General features: G+C 44.3%; 1 protein-coding gene and 1 non-coding gene across 2 annotated transcripts in view; one reads left to right on the forward strand and one right to left on the reverse strand.

Moving 5' to 3' along the window:
• The first annotated feature begins 770 nt into the window (after positions 1-770).
• Positions 771-15,084, forward strand: part of LOC139698383 (ecdysone-induced protein 74EF-like) — a 75,851-nt gene continuing 61,537 nt past the window's right edge. The window contains exons 1-2 of the mRNA XM_071597277.1: positions 771-876; positions 2,140-2,418. Of these exons, the coding sequence (XP_071453378.1) occupies positions 832-876; positions 2,140-2,418 (324 nt within the window). The 5' untranslated portion in view covers positions 771-831. The remainder of the gene's footprint in view (positions 877-2,139; positions 2,419-15,084) is intronic.
• Positions 2,872-2,953, reverse strand: TRNAS-GCU (transfer RNA serine (anticodon GCU)). Its single transcript has one exon. It is a non-coding gene; the product is annotated as a tRNA-Ser (tRNA).

A 15,084-nucleotide genomic window follows, 5' to 3' on the forward strand; every position in this document is an offset into this window, starting at 1 on the left:
ACACGAGTCTCTTTACACAGTATGACTACGGGAATAGCCACTTACCGGAATTAAATGCGTTTTAGAGAACGATTGGGGATTGTTTTTGTCTTCGCCCCGACTCTTGACTTTTAAAGGAGCTTATTTACTTTCCATTTTCTGTGTGCAAGGAGTATGAAAATTAAAGCTATTCGCAAATATATCAATAAGGATTGTTATTTATATGCACCGTTATGCATCAATACATAAGTTTCAATTTATTGCGTCATCAATGCGTAAGTATGAGTGTGCTTGAAAATATTTTGAAGGAATAAAACAGAGGAGCATGCATATTACCCTTGAGATTTTCAAAGGAATTAAAGAGCTAAATTGCGATAGGTTGGAGTTTTATTTTAGGTGGTTGCGATATTAGAACACTGAACATTGCTGCCGAGACGATGTTCATCAAAATAAGTATTGCAAAGTTGTGTTGAAAACGTTCTCCGAATGCTTTGCATTTTTATATCGCAACGATTTTGGTCGTTATCGTCTCATTCGTCGATACATATTCTGTTCATACATACGTATTTATTTCTTATTTTTATAATGTATATTGGCCAAATGTCAATGATAACAATTTGTGTCACTGTTTCCCAGGCCAAATGGTTTCCCAAATTCTAGCTACTACCCTTTGATGCTCCAGGTACATTGTGTAAATACATTGCAGTGCTTTCCGACTGATTTAGGCCGGTACAAATCTTTCTGGTGCTCAAACAATCATTTGTATTTGTTTCATAGGATCCCTGCCGCCGAGCCCCGCAGACAGCGGCGTATCAGACGTGGACAGCAGCAGCTCATCCGGGCACGCGAGTAATGACGAGCAGATCAGGGCGAGGCTCAACGCACCTCCCACTCCAGGTCAGTGTAACGAGTGCACATGTCTCGTGCGTATTGATATCAATGCATGTATTGATGAGGGATATTTTTGTTTTTTTATTATTCGATACCACCACAAATCCTTCAATTCAATGGCCTTTTTATATGTTATTTATCTTATGGTACTTACTCATGTGTTTAAATTGATTGACAATTGACTTTATGCTTTCTTTTTTAAACATTTGAGAGTCAATTAGCAGCCGATCATAAATTTCCTTCTTGATAATCAATATTTGATTTAGTCGAGATTAAGTTCCTCCCAATCCCTTGGTTCATTTCATTTAACTCGTTTAAAATTGTACACTTTCTTTCCTCATTCCGAGTTTTAAAATTCCTGGTCGGAACTGAATTGGATTAGTTTTTAGTTCCATTTCTCTCGTTCATTATTATCTTTCGAAGGTATCGTTCCTTTTTGCACGTTCCCTATATTACGCTGCGTCTATTAACGATTTTTCTTGCGTTTAATTTCCATTTTTTCCAAATTTTGGGCTTATATTTTTCGATTTAAAAATAGAAAACCCTTGACATCATGAGCATGCTCTCATTCAATGATTAGATCAACATTGGAGCTTCTATCCCATGCCCATTTACTCATTCTAATGCCGATGCGAAAGAACTGGAAGGAAACAAGCTATCCAACTATTACATGTTGTGACTTACTGTATTGATTGTGTTGATTTGCAAATCATCTCTCCCAGTATTTATTAATGTTCATGGAGTTATAAAGTGATTGAAGATAAGACAGACAACTTCTTTGAATTACAGTTATTGTCCTCGGCCATTGCAATCGCGCATGTAACTATTTGATTGTTTATTTTTGCCGAAGTTTTGACTTCGATGATCAAGAATGTTACTTGCCGTCGTCACACAAATTAATTCTATCATCGGTTGATTTGGTAAACGGTAAGCATAAATCATGTGCCAATGTGCTGGTACCAAGTAATGCCAAGCAGGAATATCCACATTTTAATCTTACTTATTCTCAGCTCCGATCACTGCGGTGATTCCATCTCCTCACTCATTTTGTTTCTCCATGACAATTAGCATCAAAGTAGTTTAGTGTTAATCGGCGGGGTCGTCACTAACCAAAATCGCATTTCCGCTTCACGGTCAGTGCTGTTACTTGGACTGTGATTGGAACCCCTTAGTGCACGAAATTATATCTAATCCTGTGGATTTTGTCTCTCTCTTTTCATCACTCGTCTCTCTCGACTTCCTTCCCTTCAATCCAATCCGCGCGCTCAGTCCCCCAATCGAGGACGCCGGACAGCCCCGGACTCCTCTCCATTCCTCCCCCGGCCGCCTCCTCCACCTCCTCCTTGCCCTCGCCCTCCTCCGCACCCCCGCCCTCCGCCACCTCCACGTCCTCGCCCTACTTCCCCCCGCACCTCGCCCACCAGCACCACCACCCACACCACCACCCGCACCACCACGCACAGGGCGGCGGAGGGGGAGGCGCCGTGTCTAGGCTGCACCACCACCAACACTACACCTCTGCGGCGGCGGCGCCCGGAAGGACCTCTGGTGAGTCTCTCTCTCTATACCCTTCTTTGATCATAGTTCGTTTTCATTGTGCGATTCCCAGCATAAATTACGCGTACGAATGTCCTCTCCAGTCCATAATATTTGCTCAAGCGTATTTTCAGGGTGATGAGTTTGACAGACCCATTGAATATCTATTCGTTTCGACCGCTGTTGAATTACTAAAAAAAAAAAAAAAATAATACCCGCCTCTCCAAATCAAAAGTAATCCTGTAGAAATGTATATCATCCCCCCTTAGTAAATAAAGGAGTTACACAATTTACATCCGTCTTCCTTTGCTGGTGACTAAACCCGCGCTTTGGATCACGGCAAACGATACGTGGGCATAGAACTTCGCCATTACCCGAACAAAAATTGTAATGAGTGGATTTTATTATCATTTGTTTGGAATATTATTTCCACTACAGCGGGCCTAGTTTAGACACAAAAAACTTCGACGAGGATGGGATTCGAACCCACGCGTGCAGAGCACATTGGATTAGCAGTCCAACGCCTTAACCACTCGGCCACCTCGTCAGATAAAGTTGCTGAAAATGTTATCATTATTTATTCGCATTGGAAGTAATGTGCTGCATCGTATTTCACTCTCTCTAATGTCAAGGTCAAGTTTATGCTAGGCAGGGATAGATTAACTTTCCAAATAGATTCGCTGTTTCGTTATGGCTAAGACCAGACTGTCCGCTCTTTAGTCATTTTTTTCCATTTTATTGAAGACAAAGAGTATTAAAAATCCACCGTTTTGTCAAACTGTCTTCTGTTATAATGACGGAGCCTTATTTTTTAAGGGCGTAGCACGAAAAGATCGCAATAATAAAAGGCATACCGTATGACCTGGTATTGCATCGAGGGGTAAATTCGATGTAGTTCCTTTTCGGGAACGGAGAGAAAGACAGAAAAATAGTGGAGTGGTCGGAAATCTTGTCCTTTTTAAAAGGGTCCTTTACCCTTGAGTCGTATCGATCTGGCGAGCTCCGTCATCTCGTGTCGAGAGTATTCCTCTCCCCGTCTCCTCCACCCTTTAAATGTTCTATCACCCACCCACCACTTCCCCCCTCTCTGTCTCTCCTTTTCCTCCACTCTTCCCCAGCACCCACTCCAATCCCGCCTCCCCCGCTCTAAATCTTCACGGATCCGTCCTACCCGCATCCATTCTACCGTCGCACACTCATCCATCTCCCGACACACTCCCTCCACCTCTCCTAATCCCTTCTCCCTCCCACACGTGCGCCAACCGTTCGCAGGAGTCTATGCCCTTACATTATTCCCTCTTTCCACTCCATACTCGTATCCCACCCACTCGCTCTCACCGGGGAGTCCTTCCTCACCCCTAAAGTATCGAGCACTCAGACTCGCGCATTTATAAATATATGTATGCATGCGCGCAACTACCACTTACCTTTCCCTGTAGCCGATCATCGACCCTATGAGGCAACCGTTTGGTTAGCTTTAGGGGAGTTGAAAAAGTCCTGCTCCCTACATCCCTCCCATGACATCTATTTCATCCACGTCTTACTCGCGTCCTCCTCTCTTTCCACTCGGGAATGGCACCTCGTAAGAGAGTTGCGGTGGAGAAGAGCAGAGGAAGGAAGATGCTGCTGCCTTCCGTAACGTCTCTCGCAATTCCACCCTTGGAAATTCTAACCTTCTTATCCTCTAGGCAGTCAGTCTCTTTACCTCCATTTATCCACTTTCTCTGTCTCTCTCTGTCGTCCCTCCTCTCCCTCGCCCCGTCTCATCCCCTGCATCTCGCATCGCGGAAGGGGTAGGAGTGAGGCTGTTTGGGGAGGAGAGTTACGCGGAGAGAGAGAGAGAGGGAGCCTCAAAGGCATGGAAGGGGCGGCGAAGGGGGATTGGGGTTGGAAAATGTCGGCTCGGGGCGGTGAGGGAAGGGGGAGGCCCATAAATTCTCTCAAGGCCAAATGCCCAGACGCTGTCCTGGGAAGAGGAGGGGAGAAGAGTGTGGAGTTCTCTCTCTCTCTGCCTCAGAGAGGAGGGAAAGGGTTGTTCGGGGAGTTTTTGTGGGAGGAGGATATAGAGGTTGTGTCCGCTCTCTGACTCGTAGAAAGTAGGAGTGAGATAGGGAAAGAGGGAATGAAATAAGGAAGGGCGACGATCTAGGGGAACTCCACACACGGGGCACACATTCAACCCAATCTTTTACTTTTCCCTATCAATTCGTTCCGGGTAGATCGAAACTTTGGTCTTTCACCCAGGTTCCACTCCATTCCATTATCTATCTTCTCCCTCACTCTTATCCAGATAGCTTCTCAAGTCTTTGAACAATTTTTCATCCAATCCTCGGTCATCCCTTTCTCACTTGTATGTATGTATACGTGTGTGTACATAAATATACGTATACAAACACACGCATGCCTATAAGCCTTTACTTTTTTATCCCATCGGATTGCCTTTCGTCATACCTTGAGGTTGATACAGGGTGTGGTAGGGGGTGGAGGGAGAGGAAGGAGACGAGTCGAGGTGGCAGGTGTAGAGTAGTGCGGTTGGCGAGGGGAAAGAGGAAGAGAGGAAAAGAGAGAAAAATATTCCCTCAAATTCATCCCGTTGGCCTTTCACGGCGCGCGTGTCTCTCCCGGCTGAGCGAGAGATGGGTATTTCGTGTGGGTGTCGTCGTCTCTCCCTCCACCACCCATCTTTTGTACGCCTTCTTTCAGGCAAACCCCATCTCCCCAATATCTCTCTCTCTCTGTCTCCCCATGTTCTTTTTCCCTACCTCCCTTTCCCTCTCTTTCATGACGCAATAAGCGAGGAGGCGAAATTTCTTGGCAACAAGTGCGACTTCAGGGTAATCACACAGACACTGATCGCCAACCACTGTTTCCCATCTTGCGGATGGAAATTGACGAACGTTCATGCGAGGAGCGTGGAATTTAAGCCCCAAGTTTGGAAAATATTTAATTTCAGCATTATAGTTACAAATAAAAATACAAAATTTTGCTTCACGTTTTGTTATCGCGTCTATCCCAATCTATCTTCATCGTTCCAGCAACACTGGATTAAATCCAAGGATTTCTTGAGATAGAGGCTTGCTCTATATCGCATGGCGAGCCATCTTAGGTCCACTACTTTTCTTTCCACTATTTATACGTTTGCTCTATCCTATCCTATCCCTCGTTTTTATACTCGTTCTTCCCTGCTCTGCCTTTCCCTCACTCAGCCTGAGAAGAAGAGACCGGATGGTGCGTGCAATTTGCGTGTCACGGGCTGTTCGACTGTCAGAGGAAGAGAATAGTGGTCGTGATGAGATCGCATGGAGGGAGAGAAAAAAAGGGAAAGGGAGCGGACGGAGAGGAAAAGGGTTGCGCGCCCTCCTCAAGGCCAGGGTGGCCAAGAAAAATAAATAGGAAAAAGAAGGAACGAAATACAAGTTCCTCTCCCCCTTCCCTGACTCCCAATTCTTCCTCATGCCCCCTTCCACTGTACTCTTTTCTCTCTTCCTCGCACCGGTTTTATTTTCAAGGAAGATAAAAAAGGATCGTCGGATTTCCTGTACTAGCGTGTATTTGAGCAGCACTCTCTTCACTCCTTCGAAGGGACTAGTACTTAATTACATTCATTACATGTTCAGGTTTGTGTGAATCGAAGCTTAGACTCGAATTCTTTATAATGAGGTTGTTAAGCGGCTCGATTTGAGCGTGAAAGGCGAACTAAAGACGGCTCCGGTATGACACGTTCCGTTTGATAATAGGTTTAGTTGGGTGTGCATTTATACCTGGAGGTAACTAGAGAGCTTTGCTGGGTGAATTTTTATATTCGGTCTGCCGCACATCCGGGAGAATATACCTTTGCTGATATCGTTGTTATTTCGCTCACATATTTTGCTGATAGAATCCCAAGCAGTATTCTGTCCTACAGTAATGGTTTGCCAATTGACAAGGAGTGAGGTCCAATTGGTAACAAAGTATGGTAATCCATACCTTCGCGCGGGAGGAGGGAACTTATTGGTCGGTAGCTTCTCGGAATCCACAGGGAGAGAGATAGAAATTCTCCTTTGTACTCGTTAGGGGAGGAAGGAAGTCCTTTTGTTTACACCGGCTTGGTTTTCCCATGAATAAATTAATGGCCTCGTCATTATGCTGCGTGGCACTCCTGGCAACTAGGCTACCTTTGAGGGGGAAGAACCGTCCTCCCCTCTCCGTCTCGTAGTAGCCGAAGGACAGAGGGAACGAGGAGTGTACGTGGAGTGGGAGTGTAAGGAAGTGGACGTGGAGAATGTGGAATGAGGGGAGATGGAGCGAGGAGGGCGGAGGAGGAAGGAGCTGTGGCTCAGGGCAGGGGCGGATGAGTGTTCGGTGGTGGTTGAGTGAGGAATGGAGAGTGGTCGGTAATGGGGTGGGCGGGAGACGGGTTGGAAGTGGTTGTTGTTCAGGTGAGAGAGGAGGTTAGCGGGGGTGGCCGTTGTGGGTTGGTGGTAGGAAGTAACCGGTCCTCTCGCGAGAGACGAAGGGGAGGTGGCCCCTGGGGGAAAAGAAGGGTTGGAAACTGTGGTTGTCCGTGTGTGGGAGGAGGGAGAGGAGGTGCCACAGTCACCAGCGATGTTGTTGGTCGGTGGGGTTGTGATGATACGTGCCGGACGCATGTAGGATACATACCATATCGAAATGAGTGACGGTGGTATTGGATAGATGGCGTTGAAAAAGGTCAGGAAAAAATCATTCACGTTTTGTGGGTTGCCAGAGCGTCGGGGGTTGGGAAATTAAAACAAGGCTGTGAAGTGCGTACGGTGGCGTTGTGTTTTACGGCCAATATGACGCGGCCCCAATATGGAATTGGGCGGTGACCATTGGAAGGGGGAGAGAAGGGTGGATTAATTAAGTCACTCGCGCATACCAATGACCTCAGCTCGATGCGGATGCGTTTGCATTGGATGCCGTCGTATCCCGTCGTGCGTAGAAGCTTTTTGCATTCATGGTTGTGGATCCCTCATCAATGCGCAAAGGGGTTGATCGACTGAATTAATCGAATTCCAAATATGAGAAATGTGTACCATTTTGTTGCCCCTTCGTACAGACGAATCTAAATTGCAGGGTAGCAGGCTACAGGGTACTCAACCATTTGGCTATTAATGACCTGGAGTCGTCGCACGTTAAAATCTCTGCGTTCGACGCAGTGGAAATGGTGTAGGTGGTTTTCGTTTGGTTTATCGGCAATTTCGGCAAGACTTGTAGGAAGGAGAGAATGATGAAATTCTTTTCTGAAAAACGAAAAAAATAGTAGCATTATTCTCTTAATCTTTCCATGTGTGGTAAACAAATGTGAGGTAAACAAATATTTCGCGTCTGGATAAAAAAGGTTTTCCAGAATTAAAAGAGGATAAATGGTATTTTTTTGAGTATTAGTATATCTTCATTGGTAACGAGTTATTGATGCCAAAATTTGTAAAGCTTAATAATTTTGAAACATCTATGTTGGTTTGGAAGTCTGGTCGTGCGCTCATTTGTGAGATAAGTTCTCTTAAGGGGTATAAAGAGTATTCAATTACTCCTAGATTACCAGCGTGGGTGCTCAGTACGAGTTGACATGACAGGAACGTGCATCCCTTCCCTCGGACCTGTTTGATCCCCCACCTCATTTTTCTCCCTAATGTCTCATTTCGTTGATGTTCCCGCTTTTGTCTCGTCGTCGACTTTCGACTCCTACAGGGTTTACTTCTGCCTGCCGCATGAGGAACTGCGGAGGAAAACACACTTATACGCACATACGTGTACACACACATATATACTATATATATTATATATATATATATATATATATATATATATATATATATATATATATATGTGTGTGTGTGTGTGTGTGTGTGTGTGTGTGTGTGTGTGTGTGTGTGTGTGTGTGTGTGTGTGTGTGCGTGTGTGGGTTTATATGTATATATAATGTATATATTTATATAAACACAGGCGATCAATAAAATTCACGGGTAGATAGAGGATTATGGGTTAATGGTTTTTACCCCCGCGTAGACGCGATAGACGTAAAAATAGGACGATCTAACTGGTCTTTTAATCGTAGTCTCCTCACACAAACACTCCTCCCTCCCTCACCCCTATTCACCGCGGCTCTTTTATAGCCCACCCTCCCTCCTTCCCCTCCAACACTTTCCCACTTTATACTTCCCTCCCGCCTCCCTTCCGTACCAACCTTCCTTACTCTCCCTCTCTCGGAAATTTCCCTCCTCCCAGCCTGCATCGGTCCTCCTCCCATCCCTCTCTCCCATCACCCCCTTCCTCTCCTTATCCTTACCCTTCCCCTCAGACAGTGATTGGCTCTGTACTCCTATTGGTCGCCGGCCCGTCGAGTGGGCGTGTCCTTCACGATCGGGGTGAAGCGCCTTGGCCAAGGTCTTTCGCCGGAAGTCTACGCCGTTGTTCGAATGACTAGCCGAGCGGCGGAGGCGCTGGAAGGAGGGGGTCGTCAGGGAGGAAGGGTGGAATTGGTGTGGTGGTTAGGGGGGGGGAGAGATAACTACTCTTCGAGGAGGGATCTCTGGCGGGATGGAAGTACTGGAATGGGAGGTTGAGGCCGTTATAGAAATAGGTGGGCATTGCACCAGCACCGCCACTAGTAGGGATGAGTTATAAAATCGGCAATTGTGAGTTTGTGTCTGTTCGTGGTGCTTCCCCTCACACCCCCACCCGCGGGATAGTTAATTAAAAGCGGATTGATCTTTGCGTGCGTAGATTTCCTCGGTGGGTGGTTAAATGTTTGGAGATGGAGAATATTTTTTTTCTTTCTCGAGCTCTTGAGTCTAAAACGAGTGCAATGGAGAGGGTGGCTAATGATAGCAATGAGGGGTGGGTGAAATGTGAGAAAAGGCTGGAGATAATACGACCGGGGAGGTAGATATTATTTCCAAATTGCTAAATGTGTAAACGCTCGCTGGAGATGCGCAACGATAGGGAAGGTAAATTATGCTGAAAGAACTTCGGAGTCTTTTGACTTATAAATAATGTTTTTACTTTAACCTCCTTTCGCTACGAAGTTGAGGATAAATGACGTGGTCTAATAAACATGGGCAATAATAATCGGTTTGTTGCAGAATATTAAATCTTTATTTTACCATTAAGGAGATTTTATCCTCACCTTCGGCGAGGATATTGCTGAATATTATACTTGTTTACAAAATAACGTAGCGCTGGAGCGAAAACATCTCGTGTAATATGATGATTTTTTTTCGCAATTAGAGAATCAAGATTCTAAAATAATTAATGTATTGAAAATATAGTTTTATGGCAAATAGAAACATATGGAATGGGTTTAATGAGATTGACAACAAGGACACTTTTGAGGCTTCAAGCTATTTTAAAACAGATGCCCTCTTATTTGAGGCCTGTTGCACGGCTTTTAGTTCCAGTTTAGCAAATTTTTAATTTCAGACTACATATTCAAATATTATCCTTCCTTTTCTCTTCTGAAACCATGATAAAGGCCATGCGAAACCATTTTCCGTCACTTGCTTGTGGTTCCCACAGTGATCGGCATAGAGTGAAATGCCATTTCGAAGTTACATTCTAGAAGGCGAATTTAATTCGTGCGAGTTTAATGCGTGCTGCTTTGAAGCCTGGTATAGGTGGCTGGCCGTGTGATTTCGAACTTTCCGCCGAAGAAGATCGTCCTCTTTGTTCCTTCTCTCCTCTCTTTTCCTCTGTCACCCATCCTCCGGTCCCCTGCTGCCAGTCTTGCTGCAGTTTCACCATTCCATCATGTAACGCCGGGAAGGTGGGGGTTTATCACTCGCCGGGGCGGCAAGCGGTGGAGGGTCGAGCGAGACGCGGAAAAACGAGCATAAGAGAATTCACGAGCGACTTACGTGTGTCTATGTGCGTGTATTTATTTGCGCAATTCCCCGTGTCCTTTTCATTCTCCCCTTTCTCTTTATAACGCCACCCCATATATTAATTTATTTTTTCTTTTACATCGGCTTTCCCCATTTGGCAGCCGGCGTTTCACAGTAGTCCGGACGTTTCGGCGAGCCGAGATATTACGGCGCCGGAATATTTCGCAAATATTTGGCAACAGTGCATCGGCCTTTAACGACCGCACGGGATTTTATGATCACCCGTGCACTCTCTCCCGCTCGTTGGTGGAGGGTTAAAAAAGAGGAGGATGGAGGGCGAGGAGAGGCACGGAAGGAGGAATCACTCGAGTTTTAAATGAAAACTTTTCCACCCTTTTGTCCTCACATTCTCGCTGAAAATAATAAACGACTACCTGAATGTAGCCAAATGAATTTCTCGTCGGACGTATAGCATGGGTGACAAGTCGCAAGTCCTACTGTTCAGAAGCGAATGGCTTTTGTTGTTTCCCCTCCACTGACATGAACTCATCGGCGTTCCCATGGCATCACCGCAGGGTTTTCAATAAAGGCGTCCGTCCATTATTTTGGGTGAAAATAAGGTGTAATTTTGAAGTCAATTGGAATGAGTCCTTAATGTTATTCCCTAACTCCGAATTCGGATTTAAAGTACCGAGGGACTGCGTCAAATATGCAAAAATTTACATCTACAAAAATAAAAAAGCACCTTTCGGCGATATATTCATTAATGAGTTTGGATTAATGGAGGAAAAGAGAAGTAATATGAGAGAATACCGGCAGTTTTCCCTCGTATTTTCGTCTTGGAAATATGTTGCGTCTCTCTTTAAAATTCCCTTTTATTTTTCATCGTCCAAAAGCGGGAGAATGCTCATTTCTCCTTCCTCTGTTTCTTCTTTTCCGGTTACTTACCACTCCCTCCGCGAAGGAAACATCATTTGCATGTCATGCAGTGTGAACCTTAATTTATTGTTTTCCTTCCCACAATTGTCTTACTGCAACAATAATGCATATATATATATATATATATATATATATATATATATATATATATATATATATATATATATATATATATATATATATGCACACATTGTCTCCGCACTCCCTCCATCCTCTCTTCCCATCGTCACGCGTCGTGGCCTGATCACCGGCTCATCTTCTTCCTACTCGCCGTCGCCACTATCGCCCCTACTTCCTTTCTCTGTTATTCAAGTCGCGACATCTCCTTCTCCCTTCCTCCCTCTCTCTTCCACCCTCCCGTAGGTCAGTGCGGAGCTTGTTATTTCGGCCGCTGGTTGAGTGTTGTGTCAGCTCGGTCGCCCCGCTTTTATATTTTAAGGAGTTTGAGGGGCGAGGGGGAAATGGGAGTGGTCGCTTGGGGAGGGGATGTTGGTTGGTGGGAGAGGAGGACACGGGATGGCCGGCAGCGCTGTGGCGTGGGAGGTTTGGTCGCTGAAAGGGCGGGGAGGGAGGTGAGGGCGTGCGGGCGGGAAAGGGCGCCAACGGATATTAAAGGGGAAGGAGGAGTGGGAGATGAGAGGAGCGTGCGAGTTTCCCTCTTCTCCCCTTTCCATTTCATGTCCGCGCTCTCGTGATGCTCCAGATGTAGCGGGGAGGCCTTTTTTTGTTTCCGGAAATAGTTTGAAAACAACATTGAGGTATGGCCAACGTGCGTGTGGAAATAGGGCTGTAGAATTAGAGAAGAGCAAGATTAGGGTTAAAGCTCCTTTTTGAAATCTGAATACATATGTACATACATGGATATACAGTTATGAACACATAATAATTGTATGTGTATGCATAAAAATCGACATAAATGACACTAAGAAGATATTTCGCAGGGAATAGAAGTATTCAATATGGATGAATATTGAAACTAAATGAGGAAAAGGTGTGTAATTTTCGTCGCATACTACTATTCGTCATTGGCTAAAAATATTTTGACTTGCTATTTCAGCATATTTTGATCCTAACTTATGCGAAAATAAGCGGTGTGAATCAGGGAATATCTTTAATTTTTGTTTATTTTTGCGATCTGCGTAGAAAGTAACTATTTCAGCTCACTAACATCGCCTTCGTGATGTAATTTTTATCCTCTACTCTTATCTATTTTTATTAGCTGGTTATACTTGAGGGTCAATGAGAGTATTACAGAAATGGGGCATTAATTGTTCACCAGGAGTCATCCGCGTGAAAAGTAATTTATAATTTTCCCTAATGGCTACTAATCATAAGGGTAGTACATACTAAGTGTCAAAAGAATCCCGAAAAATAGTCGGGGGGAGAGCGAAGGACCCAATTGAAGACGTGTTCAAGTCATGTGACATGCTCGTGAAAATAATCCCGCCGAGGCGACGCTGCAAAAAAATATATGATCCTTCTCTGCGCAACCCAACCTTACTCTTTACCTAACATCAGAACCCAACCACACACACATCAACAGTTTTCAAATCCAACGAAAGAGATTGAAACGCAGGAAAGGGAATATATTTCCTTATTATCCCTCCGTAGAAATTTATTTGAAATAAATTTTAACCCTATGCTACCATTAAAAAACACCTGCGAGTTCCCTGCAATTATAAATCCATTATTACGATAGGGTTAATTGGTTAACGGAGCGATAAGTAAAACTTCGACATGGGACTAAGTAACTGTCTGTTTATGCATTGATATAGTCATATCCTGGAAAATGAATACCTGGTTCAACAGGTTAACAACAAGTCTGTTTTCAGGCCTCGCAGCAAAACCACGCCCATCAAATATGTATTTCCATGGATAACAGAAAAATATGCTCTTCGCAATGTGAGATGGAAGGTGGGTGATCTTAGGAGGAAAATGCATTGCTCCTGTCCCCCTCGCCCATAAAGTGCGAAAATTCTTCACGTGTGCATATATTTTTCAAGAAGACAAAAAACGAAGTTGGAGAAAGCGGGTAAGTGGGCACTGTCAAGGGGTGGTTTTAGAGGAGGAGTCAACAAAGGGTGTGTCTCTTCTTTCTCTCTTTTCCCTTTTTCCTCGCTACCCACTAATCACCCCTATATCCTTTCTACTTTTCTACTTAGCCCCTCCATATTTCCCCCTTTTCTTGTAAGAAATGGAACTTTTCCATTCTCTCGAACAAGGTTAAAAGGTCTTTCGTCCACCCCCCTTCCGTCTCCATTTCCTCTGTGTTTCCTTTAACGCACACATTCTTACTCTCTCCTGCTTTTCTCCTTGATTTCCACGAGAAAAAACTTTTCCCCCAAAATCTAAGGAGAAGGAGATGAAGGAAAGAAAACGAGAAGGAATGGATAAAAAAACTATTTTGGTTAAAACAGGGAGAAGTTTTACCTTAGTTAACTGAGGTAAATTATCTTGGGTGACGAATTTGAAAAAAATACCCGCCATTGGTGGGTATTTTTTCACGGTCAAAATTGGTCAAACCTAATGCCCCATCTGTCGGAAGGTACATCGAGGGATAAAAACAACTATATTCGGTCATTGAGACACCTCCACTCACCTGCGGGGGCAAATGTTTTATCTCTAAATTCTCTCTATGTTCTTACAATGCACTCTTTTGAAAGAAAGATTAAATAAAAAATACCTTGCGGAGGATAAAGTGTGAATTTTAATGGAAGACATAAAATAGAAGATTTAACGGGTAGATATATGCATACAAATTTGGGGGAAGGAAGAATTTCTGTGTAAGAATTAGTGTGAGCCTATGGAGAATGGGTCGATAGAGTGAAAATTGTGTCGGGAGGAAAAGCAAACGTGAAGAGAAATAGTGAGATAAAAGGAATTGGAAGCTTGGAGCAAAACGCAGGCAGGAAAGGGGAAACGAGTGGAAAGTGAAGGGAGTTTGGGTTTATTAGGAGTTGAAGCGCCTCTGACAAAGCAGGAAAAGTGGTAGCAACGGGAAAGGACTGGAAAGCGGAAGACCTATGTTAAGTTCCTCTCGGTGTCCGCAGAGGTTGGCTCTTTTGTTTATTTTAACTTACCCTTTCTTCCTCGACATCATCTCCTTTTTGTTTATTTCCTTGCAAAATAAGAAGCACATCGATCTAATCCCAATACACACATATTCTCACCGCATCTAAAATATCGATTTTTTCACCAGGGGCAGTTTAGAGTGTTTTGGACAAAAAACGCTCGAATGACGGTTGACGAACAAAATGAAGATCGTTCCTCCCCATTTTCTTCTTACTTTTCATCGCTGGAAAAAATATAGCTTTGAGAACAAACTGGCGAACGGAAAGCAAACATTATAATGGCCGTGTAAATATAAATAGATGCATGAACCTATTTCTTTGAAAAGACACTCAGCAAGGTTATTTCCCCCCTTTTATCTCTGTTATTCTCCTTTAAATTGGAATATCTAAAAACTGCGATGGGATGTGAGGGCGTTCTTTCATGCGGTCGAATCCTCTCATTTCTCCTCTCCAATCTTCGCCATTTCCTTCGGAGCAAAATGGCGAAGAAAGATGATTCCCGTCGAAGGTCGAACATAATTTCCTCCTGAAAGCAGCAGTAAAAACCAAATTAACGAGTCCAATTTGTCTTGCGGGACTTAATTGACATTTTATTTCACCTTCCCTTCTTCCTCTCCGCAGTTTCCTCCACTCAGCACCAAGGCTGGGGAAAGGGGAATGGATCCATCAGATAACGGTTTCAGATGACTCCCTCTCTCTTCTTCCTCACCCTGTCTTCACTTTCCAGCTGGAAAAAATATAGGAGGAAGAACGCGTTCCTCCTTTCCCACCCTTCGTTTCACAAATTCCCTTTTTCCCTCATCCGCCCTACCCATGCCCATCTCTCTCAACTCTTTGACAACTAT

The sequence above is a fragment of the Hetaerina americana genome, unplaced genomic scaffold, assembly GCF_022747635.1.
Source record: "Hetaerina americana unplaced genomic scaffold, ioHetAmer1.1.p SCAF_84, whole genome shotgun sequence".
Lineage (NCBI taxonomy): Eukaryota > Metazoa > Arthropoda > Insecta > Odonata > Calopterygidae > Hetaerina > Hetaerina americana.